At 45.2% G+C, this 16,493-nt stretch overlaps 1 protein-coding gene across 2 annotated transcripts; it reads left to right on the top strand.

Annotated features, from left to right (window-relative positions):
* The first annotated feature begins 3,606 nt into the window (after window positions 1-3,606).
* On the top strand, window positions 3,607-5,155 carry LOC107306635 (translation initiation factor IF-2-like). Of its 2 annotated transcripts, none has more exons than XM_032441513.1 (2): window positions 3,607-4,299; window positions 4,638-5,155. In XM_032441513.1, the coding sequence occupies exons 1-2, from the start codon at window positions 3,709-3,711 to the stop codon at window positions 4,854-4,856; spliced, it is 810 nt and encodes a 269-aa protein (XP_032297404.1). In that variant the 5' UTR covers window positions 3,607-3,708; the 3' UTR covers window positions 4,857-5,155. The 2 variants fall into 2 exon arrangements, with proteins under 2 accessions (XP_032297404.1, XP_032297405.1); XM_032441514.1 differs by having other exon boundaries at window positions 3,607-4,334.
* The last annotated feature ends 11,338 nt before the right edge of the window (window positions 5,156-16,493 follow it).

Genomic DNA, 16,493 nt, shown 5'->3' with positions numbered 1-16,493 from the left:
GTAAATTCGCGCGCTTTACAAACATTGTTGCCACATCCTGGTCTTAATGAGCAAACACTTTATCACAAACAGCGTCCATCAGGGGTCACTTTGGGACTGGTGCTCTTCAGCATCTTCATCAATGACAGACAATGGCACTGAGCACACCCTCAGCAGGTTGGCAGGTGATTCCAAGCCGAGAGGTGCAATGGGTACATTGGAGGGAAGGGTAGCCAGCCAGAGGGACCTGGAGAAGTGGGACCACGAGAGCCTAATGAGGTTCAACGAGGCCAAGTGCAGGGTGCTGCGCTTGGGCCAGGGCAATCCCAGGTGTTTATACAAACTGGAGCAAGATCTCATTGAGTGCAGTTGTGTGGAGAAGGACTTATTCCTGCTGGATGTGAATCTGGACAGGAGCCCACAGTGCGTACTGGCAGCCTGGAAGGCCAGCTATGTTCTGGGCTGCTGTTGTAGTAGGTGCACACAAACACTCAAGTTGAGACCTCATTGTGTCCTTCCAATACTTGACGGGAGTGCATAAACAAGAGGGGGAATGGCTGTTTATGAGGGGGGAAATGGGGAATGGTTTTAAACTGAGACAGGGGAGGTTTAGGATGAATATTAGGAGGACGTTTTTCACTCTGGGTGGTGACGCACTGGAACAGGCTGCCCAAGGAGGTTGTGGATGCCCCTTCCCTGCAGGCATTCAAGGCCAGGCTGGATGTGGCTCTGGGCAGCCCAGTCTGGCAGTTGGTGACCATGCACATAGCAGGGGGCTTGAAACAATTTGATTATTATGGCCCGTTTCAACTCAGGCCTTTCTGTGATTCCATGATCCTTTAAATGTGTATAACCTTAAGGACTTGAGCACTGGAGTTTTCTGTTTCACTGGCCAGAACTTACTCTTCTAACTCCTTAATTCCACTACACCTTGAAGGGGGACAGTCAGTGAGGAATCTGCCAATGAAGTCACTTGAAGCCCTCTTTGTTTCCAGCTTTGCAAATTATTTTCCAGTGAGAGTCTGCAGAGATGCATAGAACTGAATCATATAACTGGACAAAGGCTTTACAGTAGATGCCTTTTCGGCATTCTGAGATTTTAGCTTTAGTCAACTGGCTACATACTAGAATATAAAAGTATTTTTTCTGCTGAAATTCAGGTGCAACTATCTCGCTTTTCTGCCCTGTGGAATTTCCCAGAATGCCACGATTTTCCAAATGGTGTCCAGGGCCCTGCAGCATTTTCAGCAACACTGACCACTTTTGTGGACATTACTGAGGCAGAGGCAGTGAGTCTGACAGCCCGTCTGAAGTGCCTCTGTACCAACACCCGTGCATGGGCAATAAGTAAAGGGAGTCAAAGACTGCAGTGCATTGGATAACTTTGATTTTATTGCCATCACAGAAGCACGGTGGGATGATTCCTGTAACAGGAATCTGATCATTGAGGGCTGTCCATTTTGTAGATGGGATAGGCGAGGTAGGAGGAGCGGGGGAGTTTCCCTCTATGTTAAGGAGCGGATAGCCTGTGAGGAGCTGCCTCTGAGAAACAGTCGGGAACAGGTGAAGCACCTGTGGGTTAAACTTAGGAATGGGACAGATAAAGGACAGATGGAGATTGCGGTCTACTACAGGTAGTACGTCGCCTCAGTCTTCACTGGCAGCCAGGATAGGCACATCCCTGAACCTGAACATCTGTGTGGAAACTGGGGGAGCAAACTGCCCCACACTGTAAGGGCAGAGCAAGTCTGAAACCAACGTATGAGACTGAATGTGTACAAGTCCACGGGGCTGGATGACATTCATGCCAGGGTCCCAAGGGAGCTGGCTGTTGCAGTTGCCAAACCGCTCTCCATCGTATTTGAAGAGTCAAGGCTAACAGGTGAGAGCCGTGGGGGCTGGAAAAAGGGAAGCATCACTCCCACTTATAAGAAGCAGAGGAAGGAGGACATGGGGAACTGCAGGCCGGTGAGCCTCGCCTTTGTGCCTGGGAAGATCATGGAGCAGATCCTCCAACTTGCCATGCTAAGGCACATACAAGATGAAGAGATGATCTGAGACAGCCAGCACAGCTTTGCCACGGGCACATCTTGCCTGAGCAATCTGGAGGCCTTCTGTGATGGAGTGACGGCATCAGTGGAGTAAGGGAAGACAACCGATGTCATCAATCTACTGCAAGGCAGTTGATATGGTCGCCCACCACATCCTTCTCTTTAAGTTGATGTCATGGTTGACAGTTGATCAGACAGGGATTTGAAGGGTGGACTGCTCATTGGGTAAGGAATTGAAGGGGATAGTCCTGGGTGTGGTGCACTGCAGTGTCTTTATCAGTCACATAAATGATGGCATTCAGTGCACTCTCGGCAAGTTTGCCGATGGCACCACGCAGCTTTGGCAGAAGGCTTGGATCCAGTGGTCTGCAGAGGTCCCTTCCAACCCCAGAGATTCTGTGATAGTGTGAGAAGGGAGCCGTGGAGATGCTGACCATGTGGGGGGCTGCCAGGAGGGCGTGTGGGGTCTCCATGGCAACTACCGGGACTTTGTGATGCACGGGCAGCCGCACACAAAGGCCATTGTGACATGGTGGTGTCCTGGTGCCTTTAGGAGCCAGAGTCCCCATGCTGCTCATTCCCAAGCAAGCAGCTCCATGAGGAGGTAGCAGATTCCCTGGGTGCCTGTAGTGAGCAGATACAGAGATGGCGAAGGAGGAAGACCAGGAAGCCCGCTCCCAGGCTGATAAAGGACTGCCAAGTGTGCGGGAACAGCGCCAGGTGTGGGATGCGCTGGGAGGGAGAGGGATACCACGGCACCCGAAGCACCGGGGCAGGGGGCACAGCAGCGGGTGGGGTGCCATGGTGGGCCCTGAGCACCTGTGGCCAGGGCACCGCTCCTCCTGCCCCGGGGCGTTTCCTGGGCACCAGCCAACTCCCAGGACAGCTCTGTGCCCCGAGGCAGAGAGCAGTAGGACCCAGCTCAGCAGGGCTGTCTGTGCCCAGGAACAGCCTCCTCATGGGGGCTTTGCCAGGGACGCTGGTGGTAATGCAGCCACCTGCAACCCAGGCCTCCTTCTCCCTACACAGGTGGGCCGCAGGCCGCAGCAAGCTGTGCTGCCAGGCAGACAGAGTCAGGATTTGTCTGTTCGTGGGATCCATCTTCCACCAGTGCCCCACCCGGTGAGAGCACAAGCCTCTGGGAGCCGCCGTGCACAGGTAGGGAGCCCAAGGGAAATGGGAAGGTCTTCCCGAGTGCGGGGAGCGGCCAACCAGCAGGTGGGACCGCTCCCAGCAGGATGAGCCTGCTGCAGCCAGATGGCTGCTGGTGTGTGGTGGGGACTGATGGGGGTGCAGCCGGACTGTGACCATTCTGCTCTAGGGAACGGGGTGGCAGCGGCCGTGAGCTGGGTGCTGACTTTGGGTTTCCCCATGGCTTCTCTTTCAGGCGGACAGAATGGAAGGGAGACGGCCTCTGCCAGCCTTGCCACCTCTCCCACGGCGGGCGCAGTCACTGCCAGCTGCGCCCCGGAATGCAGCCACTGCTCGGGGACGAGTTCACGCATTCTCACTGCCAGCAATAGCTTTCGGGAGTATCCCAAGAGGCAGAGCTGCCCCTGGTCTTCAGTACCAGGAAACGGCAGTGAGGGCCGAGGGCTGGCAGGCAGATCTATCTGTCCCTGCACTCCCCCTCAGGCCTGCAGAGAAGACACCCGAGTCCCTCAGGCTGGCATATCGGATGCGTCCAGCAGCCATAAGATCAGGACCCTGGCTGAAGCGAACACGGCCTGGGCGATGTGCACCCACCAGCACTGTGAGACCATCAGCACGAACAACCCAGGTGCTGGCCCTCAAGGCTGGGAAAGGTCCCGAGGAAGAGACACAACCTGCTGCCAGTGCTCAGGAGGGCACCGAAGATGCTGACAGGATTTCTACATCATGCTCCCTGGCAGCAGAGCAGGCAGCAGAGCAGGAAGCAGAGCAGGAAGCAGAGCAGGCAGCAGAGCAGGCAGCAGAGCAGGAAGCAGAGCAGGCATCAGAGCAGGCAGCAGATGATGGTGCCAAAGGTGCTGGCACTTCTCAGGCCATGCTGGATGCCAAGAGCAGCAAAGAGAGGGCCCGCTCCACCAGGAAAGGGGGCAGCTTCCTGCCCTGCTGTCTTTCCTCTTCTACCTCCAGTGCTGTTCTGACAGATCAGCAGGAAGAAAAGAAAGACATCGCTGAGAGAGACACTGTGGCAGTGGCAGGCAAGGAGCCTGTGAGCACATCATTGCCTGGGGCAGAGTCCCTGCCTCCAGCATCTCCAGTGCCTGGAAACCTTCAGCGCAAGGTGAGAAGACACAGGTGGTGGGCAGCAGGCGTGAAGTAAGTGGAGGCAGGGTCAGGAGTGTGCACACTGTGGGGAAGTGTGGCAGGCTGAGCCCTGCCATGGCCAGGCAGCTGCTGGAGTGTGTCAGGGACTGTTGCAATGGACAGCTAGGGCACGAGGGTGCCTCACAGCGAGCAGCTCTCTGGCAGCTTGGCACGAGGGAACAGGGCTGCAGCAATAATTGAACTGAGTGCTGCCTTTGGGTTCTGTGCAGGGACTTGCCATGTCAGCAGGGACAAGTGGGTCATGCAGGGAAAGGAGCCTCCTAACTCAGTATTTCTGCTCTGCTTCTCTCACAGGTGGACAGCCTGGAGATCGGGGACACAGTCAGCCACAGCAGCATCTCAGGGGAGGGGAGAGAGCCTCTGCCAACTTGTGGAACATCCCTGGATGTCCCTGCACACCTTCTCAAGCCTGCACATGCCACACACAAGTACTACAACTTAACATCCATAAGGCGTCCCGTAGCCACCAGAAAAACCAGCAGGTCCATGGCAGCGCGCACCCAACAGCATTAAGGAAACACCAGCACAAGCAGCCCAAGTGCTGGCCCCCCAGACTGGGAGCAGCCCCACATGTCGGATACCACCAGCTCCCAGTGCTTATCTTTCCTGTTTGTGTACACATTGCTTCTCACCTAGCATTTAGATGACCATCCCGTACAGGGATTCCTAATTTGGCTAAATCTGGCTTTTCAATCTGGAACTGAAGAAGCAGTATATGTATTCTCTACAGCACAGATAACATACTTTGCTTCCTCTGTTCCTCTGATTTCGGTTTCCAAAAGTACAATAAAATTATTGAGTTCCATTTTAAATTTTCCATCTCATGTGATCACCATTTTGCCTTTTCCAAAAGCGTCGGCATTTCTGTAACAGCAACACGTGGCTTATCCTCATCACTGGATTGCAAAGGAATGAATCTGAGTATTGCTGCTATTTGGGTGGTGTCACGGGGTTATCCCTAGATGTCAGTCCATGGCAGGGGGCACAGGCCTGGGAAAAGAAAAACAAGAAGGAGAGACAGGAGCGGGGAAAGGAAAATGAAGGCGTTTGCCGTGGGACCCGGCCGGCCCCGGGCCACGCGCTCCGAGGGAGGGGGTAGGGCAGAGAGCGAGCAGATCGTTCTAACAGAGAGCAAACACGAGGGCAGCGATCTGAGGAGGAACGGTGATTTACTACATGGAACCAAATGAAGCAAAGCGAGAGGGACGAGAGTAGGAGTCGAACCACGACCCTACGAGGGAAGCACGCGCTTTGCTCCGCGGCCAGCCGAGACGGCCCGAGGCAGAGAGTGGCTGGGGCCCAGTCCGGATTCCCACCTCACTTCCTCTTTGCACCAAGTCCTCCGGAGATGCTGCCCCTCCTCTACCCTCTGGGAACCCTAAATGCCCAAAACGGTGGTAACATGGAAGCAAAATGTGAACTCTATAACTCCCACTGTTCTGCATGATGTTGTTATGTGGAATACTGCTGGCAAAAATCACAAACCCACAACAGTTTAAACTTCCATTCTGTTTCCTGAGAAGCCAGACCAACCAAATCAGTCAAAACAACCCACACCGTCTTCAGCCACGTCCATGGAACGTAGCAGCTTTTGAAGAGCAACCATTCTTTCACAAGGACACAATCCTCGACAGCTGAGAAGAGTCAGTAAGGAATTATTACCAGAGCTGCCACACTGATGAGTATGATGGCTCTCTAGAGGGATACGATATCAGTTCCTGGCTCAGAGCTTGCTCCTCTGAACTGCAGCGTTTAACTGCAAAATTTCTACCACCCTTGTATCTGCAAAAAGAGAACAACGAAGTAGCTGGAAGCAATTACCACTTTTTTTGTCTTTTAATTTGCTATCAACATGTCCTTTATAAGCAAGGCATTTACTGATCTTTATGGAAGAAAGGGAGGAAGGAAGGGAGGAAAAGGAAGGAAGGGAGGCAGGAAGGGAGGGAGGGAGGAAAGGAAAGGGAAGGAAAGGGAAGGAAAAGGAAAGGGCAGGGGAGGGGAAAGGGAGAAGGGAGGGAAAGGGAGGGAAAGGGAAAGGGAAGGAGAAAGAAGGGAAAGGGAAAGGGAAAGAGAAAAAAGGGAAAGGGAAGGGAAAGGGAAGGAAGGGGAAGGAGAGGAGAAGGGAGGGGAGGGGAGGGGAGAGGGAGGGGAAAGGGAAGGGGNGAAGGGAAGGGAAGGGAAGGTAAGGGAAGGGAAGGGAAGGGAAGGGAAGGGAAGGGAAGGGAAGGGGGCTGTTATCCAACTGCAGTTTTTTGAACTAGAGAAGGTGGGGTTTTATGCAGCTAGCACAAGTGTCCACACTTGGATGATTGCAGGGATCCATGCAGTTAAACATATGAAGGCAGTTGCCTGCTTCAGAAGTGTCACAGCAAAAGCCTGGTGTCTCACTCCAATTTATGGGAGGGAGGCAAGGTTCTTTGATATATGTATATGTGGCGTGAGATTAAGAAACAACGGTTCAAATGTTGGTCCAGCCATTTTATTATAAGTCTTAATCAGGGAGATGGAGAAGGGGAGGAGGGACGCTATTACGATGTAGGGTGATGGGGAAGGGAAGGCAGGCGGTAGTAAAGATAGGAAATAGAAGCAAGGAGTCTTTGTAGGAAGCAAGAGGGAGATAGTCACCACCATGGATCCAGCGAGGTTTGTAGTTCAGTCATTGATCTTCAGTAGTGGTGGGTCGTCAGGTGTTGTTGTTCCGTTGACGATGATGGTGACCACGACAACAATTTCCAATGGTAGTACAAACTTATAAGTCCAAAGTGGTCGAGTGAGCTCTCTTTGGAGTGACAGCTTGGATCCAAAGTAGTTGAGTCTGCCCTTGGAGTGAAAACTTCTGGCTCTGGGGTCTTGGCAGAAATTCCTTTGTTCCCATCTACCAGGCCTTGCCAGCAGATAAGAGGGAGCAGGGATGCCCATCTGCATCCTGTCATGTTTTCCACAGGACATGACGGTGTCATTCCCCAGTTTTCCCATATCAAGCTGGCGCTATTTAGTCCCAGGCCAGATCTTCCACCAGTAAACACTCCTGAGCACTCTCTTCCAGAGGCAAACAGCTCTGAAGGAAGGTGCTTTCAAATGCCCACAAAGTGATGTTGATTGTCACATGGTAGCACCCATCACTTGCCTCCTTCATAAATCAGTGAGAGTGTTATCACAAGAAGCACCTCAGGAAGCAAGATTGGAGCCAGAAAACAAAGAAGGGCTCTCACACCTGGCTAGAAACAGTTTGTCTGAGGTCGCTGGATCATAGCAAAGCATGGAAAATGGATGCCATCAGTCAAGGTCACACTTATAATTTCAGTCCTAGTACTGATCATGTCCTGCAGCTCTGCTAGAACGAAATGATCACCGATTTCAAGCAGCAGTGCATTCCGTACTTACATTTACTTCTGTGGAAACAGCAACAGATACAAAGAGCACAGTAATACTATTTGAGAGAGCAAATTCTCAGCTATGGAAAAAAAAAAAAAAAACATTTTTTCTATAGTAGCTCTGGATGTAGTTCATTGTGTGGATGAACTGATCAGGACTCTCTTCGTTTTGTGGTGTGACAGCTGTGCATGGCTGTCTGGAACATGGCTTGTATTTCACGCTGCTGTCAGCACTACTGAAACACACCACCCTGCCCCTCACTGTGCTCACATTTACTGCTTGGTCTCCATAAATGCTCAGCAAGCATTGGTGAATGTCATTTTTTCTTCACGAAGGAATGCAGTGACACAACTTTGCTCCATCCACACTTCTGCACCAGACACCATTCTGTCAGACTGCCCCTTGGCTGCCATCTGTTACAGAATAACATGGGACGGGATATTGGTGGGAAGGTTCAGCCTCTGCTGCCACCTCTCCAACCTCATTCCATGCTTCACATCTAGTGAGAGAAAGCATTTCAACAGGTGGAAGGCCTTTGAATACAGTTCAGAAATGCAGGTTCTGGTACGTTACTCCCATTTCATGAATAGGATTAAATAAAAAAGACATTCTGTCAACATAAAATCATATTTTTATCCTTTAAGCAATGGAGTAGATTGTACCGGTGCTTCCTTGACAGTCAGAACAATGAAATCCAGTTACCCAGCTCTTTCATGAAGCAAGTTCATGTATTATGAAACAAAACTGTAACCAGGCTTCAAAGAACTGACAAGAAATAATCACGGTGGATCCAGGCACAGGGAAGATCTCATAAACGCATTTGACAGCAAAGAGAGTCAAGATTGCCAATCCTTGGGATTAAGTCTTTTGATGAAGAAGCAGGACCAAAGGCAGCGACCTAAAATGGGTAGAAGGAACTTCTTGAAAAAGCATGAACGATTCTCTTGGCTTTCCCGTTTTATTGTTTACTGGGAGAGATGCAAAAACCTTCCTCCACTCACAGAGCAGCGGTAGGGACTACGATCATTTCAAATGTCGGGTGTGCTTCTCAAATCTCTGTTTCTCTGTGAAGTTTTTTTACACGTTGGTGAGGTGTGATGTCCAGTGGTGCATCTATCTCACAGTGGACTTGCGAGCAAAAGTCCTTCTAAGCTTAATCACAGAATAGCCTAAGTTGGAAGGGAGAACATGGCTTGTTTTTTACTTGGAAGGGCATCTGGTACACCTGGTATTAACTGCCCCAGGAGTGGAAACACAGCACTGTGATTTGTCATGGGCTGATCCAGAGTGTGCTGGAACAGTGGGAAGCTCCTGAACACCTGCAATATGTTGGCAGCATCACCGTGTGGGCAACACAGCAGCAGAAGGTTTTGAGAAAGGGAAGAAAGTGACTCAGGTCTCTCTACAAGCTGGTTTTGCCATGAAGTAAAGTAAGATCAAGGAACTTGGACAGGACACCAAGCTCTTAAGAATTAAATGACAAGATGTATGCTGTCAGATGCCAATGGATCAAGAAAATAACTGCTACGTCTCCGCCAAATAACAAAAAGGAAATGTAAGCTTTCTTAGTCTGATTGTGAACCTTCTCTACCAAGTGACCTGGAAGAAGAAAGATTTCACATGGAGCCCTGAGCAACAACAGCTTTTGAACAAACTAAACAGGGCATATTCCATGCAGTAGCCCCTGGGACAGTCTGGACAGGAAAAGATGTAAAAAAACGTGTTCCACATTGCAGCCAGGGTAAATGGCCCCACTTGGAGCTGCTGGCGGAAAGCCCCAGGGGAGACTCTTTCTTCTTTTGTCTTAGTAAACACCTCAGCCCACAAGTTCTATTTTGTTTTCAGTTCTCTCCCTCATCCCCCTTGGGAAGGGGGTCTGAGTGAACAGCTGAGTGGTGTTTAGATGCCTGCAAGGTTAAACATCTTTTAGTTTTAATAAGAGCTGCCAAGAAGATTAGCCATTACATTTCTCAAAAACATGGCCATTTTCCCTTTGATTCCATACGCTCTTAAATAAAACAGCCAGTGTATTACTGAAAATAGGTAAGGCTACACAAGCAGGGAAGTGTTTTTCATTTTGAGCAGAATTCTTGCTAGAAAATTACGCAGTTAATATGTATATTCTGAAAGACATGCCCCCACTACTTCACACTCTATTACTGCACGTGTGTGATTTAGAAGCCGACATTCTCCACCAGCAAAGAGTTCACAGACAGTTTCCCAAGCACTAAATTACTGATTTATCTTTTCAGTTGTCTTTTCTGCAAGAAAAGCTCCACAGATAGCCAGAGGGAGATATAAGTTTGCTTTCCAGTCCAGGAAGTGAAATCTTCCTTATACTCACACTGAAGGCTTTCTGGATCTGTGTCAAGCCAGCAGTGTGGATAGTCAGCAAATGTGGCTGAGAGCATCTAGGCAATATGAATATCATCACAGCCAACAGTCAACTGAGAGGAAGGATTATCCTGCCTCCTTTATCAGTCTCCTCTTCTAAGCAGTTTAATTTTACCTTTCTGTGACTAGACAGATCAATCAGTGCATAAGGTATTGGTTAGGTGGCCACAAGCAAAGAGTTGAGTTAAATCAATTCATTTCCAGGTGGAGACAAGTGACAAGTGGTGCTCCTCAGCTGCTGGTATTGAGAACAGTACTATTTATTGTATTTGCCAGTGAAATGGACATCTCATTCATTGTATTTACTTGCAGAAATCTTATTTTCTGTTTCATATTTTGGTCTATTTCATTACAGATATTACTAGTCCCGCTGTGATTAACATGAAAGCAAAGATAAACTATTAGACTGAAGGACTGCCAACAAAATTTTTCATCTCACACACTTTTTCGGAGAGCCAAGAACATTATCAGGTTAATCTCTTATCATCTGCTGATAAAGCCTGATCTTCTGTCAGCCGTGGAAACAGGATTATAAAGATCTTAACCAGAAGGCAAAGATTCACTGCTATTATGTCTGAAATTACATGGGGAAGAATTGGCTGAGAAGAATTTTATACTAAGCTTTTCAGGTATTTTTTAACATTTACTTCTCTTGCTTTTTCAGGAACATCTCTGATTCTTCTTATGAAATGGAGACTCCTAAATGACAAGATATGTCATAGGAAAATAGCATGCAACAGCATAGGTCAGGAGGTTAAAGTTTTATTCCCAGTCCTCTAGCCTATGTGATGAGGCAACAAGCAAGGTATATGTGCAACAGATAGACTAATTTTTAACATTTAAGATCTTATTTCCTGCTCTGTTTGGAATATGTGTCATACAAATAACTTTCTGATGGAGTTAAGTGAGCACTTCTCTGGGAAACAATAACAACAAAATTAAACTAAACAACCCAGCACCTAACATATTTACTGTGAGGGATTGTTAGATGAATTTGTCTAGACGTTTTGTCTCTGGACCTAGGGAACATAAGTAATTCTTATGAATGGAATAGCTTGGAATAGCAGCTTACTACTTCTGCTTGAACATGATTATTCTGAGATGAATCGGAAGGAATCTGTGCAGCTGATAATGGTCCTTCCTTCTTAAATTGTAACACTCCAGATTGACCAACAGGAGCCAGAATTGTGCATTTTTTGTAAATAATTTTAAATTAACTTCTTACTTTAACTAAAAGTTCTCAATCAAAGATTCACACACTCAATAACAATATTTTTTAGCAGACCAAAGCTTTTTTTTGGTCCTTTTTGCATATTTTCTTCTAGGTTCCTCAGTGAATCTCAGTAAAAAGAGTTCTGCACTCTGCAGTCCAGACTTGAGATACAGTAAGATGCACACTCCGACTATTAGCAAGAGCATTATTTCACTGACTAATTTAGAATAGGAGAGCTCTCTCCAGAGAGCCATCAACGGGCTCCCAGGGTAGCAGGCATGGCTCCAAGCTGCTTGAATTCAAGAAGCATTTGGACAATGCTCTTGGGCAGATACAGGGCTTGGATTCTGGGTGGTCCTGTGTGAAGCCAGGGTTTGGATTCAGTGATCTTTGTGGGTCTCTTTCAACTCGGGATATTCTGTGATTCTATGATCCTAAGTGCTTTAAAGTTCAAATACACATGGAGTAGTTGCTGAAATTAGGCAATACCTATATTAGTTCTGTACGAAAAACAAAACAGAAAACAAAACGGAAAGCAAACAGCCTTCAACATCTCCTTTCATTGTGTTAGCATTAGGTTGAGAAGGCAGACTTCAGAGCGAGATTTTTGCGTGGCTGGTTTATGAGTGTGGCCAGAGGAGAGAGAATCTGAAATAAGAGGTTGCTATATTAAAGCGTAGCAAATACTCCTCTGTTAACTTCCATCTGAATGCCTAATCCGGAATGGAGGGTCTACAGCTTGAAGGAGCTTTCTTTGCGAATGTACCAGGCTAAGTACTGCCAGTGTAACTTTTAGGGTGGAGCAGCAACAGCCAGATGGGACTCTAGTCTGGGGTAGCCTGGTTGAGTCATTATTATTCTCCAAGTAACATGTTTACAAACATGTGACAGTTTGAACATACAAACAGTATGAACTGCTGTCAGGAAGTGGGCATTTAAAAGAGGATCAGCCCTGATAAATATTGGCCGCACCAAAGAATTAAAGCTGTTTCTGCACAAGAAATGTGATAAATGTGATCAGAATACCTGATCTTCTAGTAAATAATACACAGTTGATTTTTCGTGGTCTTGTCAATTAAGGTATTGCACTAGAAAAATCAAGGTGAATGGGATTTCACTGTTTGAAATTAAGCATTCAGAACTTGATAGCACTCAAATTAACATTTCAGAGTAACTCCCACTAAGTTGGTTGTTTTCTGCACGATCACAGCTCTAGAAAATGTGGCAGTCTGCTCACTGAACAAGCAAACATCAATGGAGCAGTGGCTCCACAGAGCAGTAGCAGAGGACTGTTCACTCTGGTGATATCTAAACATTGCATTAAGAAAGAGGATGAAAATCTGTTCTTCTATCACCCTCTGTACTTCAGAGAGATTAGTGAGATTTATTTCCATACGCTCTTTTCCTCCTCCTCTTCCACCTGCAAGACTCAGCTCCTAGCATTTCCTGGCTTTACTTCTTCTTGTTCTGGAAGAATCATAGAATCACTGGTTGGAAAGTGCCTACAAGATCATCCAGTCCAACCATCTTCCCATTACTGTTGCTACCACAAGCCACTAAACCAGATCTCGTAGCTCCTTATCCAGATGCCTCTTGAACACTGCCAGAGACGGCGACTGCACCAACTCCCTGGGCAGCCATTCTGGTGCCTTACCACTCTCTGGGAGAAAAAAGTTTTTCCTTACGTCTAAAGTGATACACATTTAAATTTTGGAAGATATCGCTGTATCTATTGGAACTGAATTATGCAGAGTGCACTGATGTGATATAAATTTAAGTTGACATCAATTTTCAAGCCAAATTATGTCGGGCATAAGATATAATTGGAGACTGACCTGACCATAGATGAAACTATTCAGTAAAAGGGGGACTAGACTTGGGTTTTGGCTTTTTGTATCCATGAAAAGCATCTGATCTCAGTCATTATTTGAGCTGCTAATGGAGCAGCCTGGCTCTCTCAACAGTATTCTTTTTCCAGCATCTGTTTTTGAAGACTTACCATCAGTACAGATTTCAGCACAACTCTTTACTGAATCTACATGGTTCACTACGTAGCCACGTGAGTACTTCAACTTCGATAGTGATTTTTTTTCCACAGAAATTGTCTCGGGTGAATTTCAATTAAAATTTTAGCCCAAGTCATGTGATTAGTCACAATTATGGACATGGCTGCATCAGCACACTTGCTTTAGGAGCATGGCAAGCCTACCCTGCCTGTCTTGCCATCCTCCTAAAATAGTTTTGTGTGACAGCTAGCATCATATTTGAAGGGCTGTTATCTATTTTTATTAATAAATGCATTGTTACTACAGTAACAACGGGAGAACACAGTGGTTTATTATCACAGGATTTGCAGATAACCACTAAAAATTAAAGATTCGTCAGAAAGTCTTTGGAATGACAAGAGCTTTAAGTGCACTCTCATTGCTTCATGCGTGATCTGCATATTCAGTCACTTTATTTTAGAGCAGGAGAAGTTGATATTGCATGGGCAGTTTCTAATAGTTTGTGAGTAGTAACTTAAGCTTGGAATAATGCAACAAAAAGCATAATTGATGTTGCCTTCAGAAGTAATTTGTTCGCAATACACTTTATACTGTACATTATGGAAATGGAGGAACATGGCTTAGTGGGGAAATATTGGTGGTAGGTGGGCAGTTGGACTGGATGATCTTGGAGGTCTTATCCAAGCTTAGCGATTCTACCATTCTGTGATTCTAAATACTATGCTTTATTAAGAAGAATAGCTGAATCTAAACTTCAGAGTAGATGATTCACAAGATTCCCTTATACTACCCTGCAAGTAATTAAAGTGCAAGGCATAGGCTGCATTCATTTTTCAGAGGACAGACTTTAATGTTATGGCATCTTCCTTCTTGTATGCTTTGATAAGCTTGTTTATAATAAGTCAGAAATGCAACCTGCTGATGTGTAAGTTATTATCTGCTGAAATGAAAAAGATGCTTAACACCTCACTATATTAATTCCTGAACCCTATTTTGGCAGTGAGCTAATGTTGTATGAATACTAAAATTCCAGTTAAGTGTGTGATTCATGAAACAGTGTATTTGTGTAACCTTAGCTTTCCGGTGTGAAAATTGTTCACCAGTCAGAATAACGTTTTTCCAAAGTACAAATTATCTTCAGAGGGTTATTAAAATAAAGGTTATTAAAGTGAAATTCACATGAAAATTTAAGATATCGTGTTTGTATCAGATTATTTCAGAACTTTATCCAAGTTGTTCACCTTAGCCATACAAAAGTAATCTTCTCAGCACCACTTTGAAGCGTGTTTTCAACCTCCATAAAAATTCAAACAGACAGTAATTATATAATTGCACCTCTTTTCAAGCTTTTCTTCATTTGCTTAATAGCTAAATGCATTAAAATATAAAACAGAATATACTCTGGAGAAGAACTGAGTGCCTTGTTCCTCTACTTTAACTGACACCTTTGGTGATCCTCATGTTCTCTCTGATGTCCCAACATCACATTCCATACTTGGAGAACATTACCTCAGGGTCTTCTTTCAAGGTATTTTAATCTCTGTGATGGAATGCTAAAGTAGGTTTTTAAAGTAGGTTTTATTAGGCAAAATGTGTCATGAAAGCTGAGGAGAAACAGCAACCATTCTTATACAGGTTTTGCAAACTAATAAATACATTGCTAGTATCGTCTGCAAACAGAGCAAAGTTTGAATGTGAGTTCTTGGCATTACAGAGTATTAACTGAAATAAGAAATTCCTTCAAGACCCAGAATATTTCACACTCTTTAAGAAAAGCAGAGTGAACTGCCTGGGACCAGACAGAATTCAGTTAAGAAAAACAGGCAGACTAAACCAAATAAATTGTTCTCACTGCATAATATGCATTAGAAACGATACCAAATACTTACCACCACAGCACCATACTCTGCTTTGTCTGAAGTTCTAGTTAAAGATAACAAAGTTGAAGGCACTGCAGAAAATTTTGCCAGCTGCTCAATCATTAAATGGTGTTTCTTAGAGGAAGGTTACTTTGAAGGAGCCTTCTGTGAAATCCTAATGTTTAACATGCAGTTAAGCTGGTGTATAATATATATGGGGAGAGTTACTTCAGAAATCACTGGAAATGTGTTTGCCATAGGAAGCATACTGAATGGAAACAGAATGTGACATAATATTTCTGAGTAGAAAACAGTGTTTTCTTGTTTTTTATTCCTCGTGCTTCATTTTTGGCTGAGCTTTCTTCAATTAATTTTTCCTGTTGAAAAAGTACGCTTTGCTGCATTTTGGAAAGCTTTAACAGATTTATCATGTACAGCACAGGAAGTCTGTGCTATTTTCTTTCTTCAGTCACAACTATAATAAGGATTTTGTATTTTCTTAAACTCACTGAAGTTTTTCAATATATTCCGCAATACTACTGTGCCAGCTACGTAAATAGATATAGGTACCACTTAGTATAAGGTTTTCTAAGTGTTAAACAAATTAAAGATATAACATCTCCTAAGGCTTGAGGTTTGCAGTTGAATTTGGAAGGGAAATACTTGTCCAAAGGTTAAAATTCCATTTTAACACTTAATAAATCTAGTGTTTAATATGAAAGTTCAATAAAGAAATGTAGGATCTCTCGTGACAAAAGTTTATAGATATAAAACTGCTTAAATGTGCATCGCAATTTCTAATTTCATTACCCGAATATTCAGGTTTCTTGAAAATGTCATATAGAACTACAATAAATATATAATAAATGAAAATTAAAAATAATAATAATAAATAAATAAATAAATAATAAAAACCTAGGCTAAATATCTATCATGTTTCATAATTAGTTTATAAAGTAATCACTTCTTCTAACAAACTTACTATATAGTATGCTTTTCAACCAGGAAAGAAAAGTTTTACCTCACTGCCTATATACACCAGTGACTTAGAAAAAAACAATGCACAGAATGTTCTTTATATCAGGTCACATATATAAATGTGGTACTTTGGAGAATAGCGCCCAAACCAGCAGTATCTATTCAGGATATTACACACATCAAATCTGAAGGGCATTTCTCCTGACTGGAAGGATCAGACAGCTATAGCCATTTAGTAAATAGTTCCTATTGACATTATTATTTACTAATTGAAGGCAAAAGCTAATCTGAGTTAGACTGAACTAAATTGAGTTTGATACCAGTA

This window comes from Coturnix japonica, chromosome Z, assembly GCF_001577835.2.
Source record: "Coturnix japonica isolate 7356 chromosome Z, Coturnix japonica 2.1, whole genome shotgun sequence".
Lineage (NCBI taxonomy): Eukaryota > Metazoa > Chordata > Aves > Galliformes > Phasianidae > Coturnix > Coturnix japonica.
This window is presented reverse-complemented; position numbering and strand designations above follow the sequence as displayed.

Excerpts from the sequence above, each read along its gene's own strand:
- LOC107306635 (XM_032441513.1), top strand. The coding sequence starts at position 3,709 with ATGCGTCCAGCAGCCATAAGATCAGGACCCTGGCTGAAGCGAACACGG. Across the intron at positions 4,300-4,637 it reads CTGGAAACCTTCAGCGCAAG|GTGGACAGCCTGGAGATCGG; the intron begins GTGAGAAGACAC and ends CTTCTCTCACAG.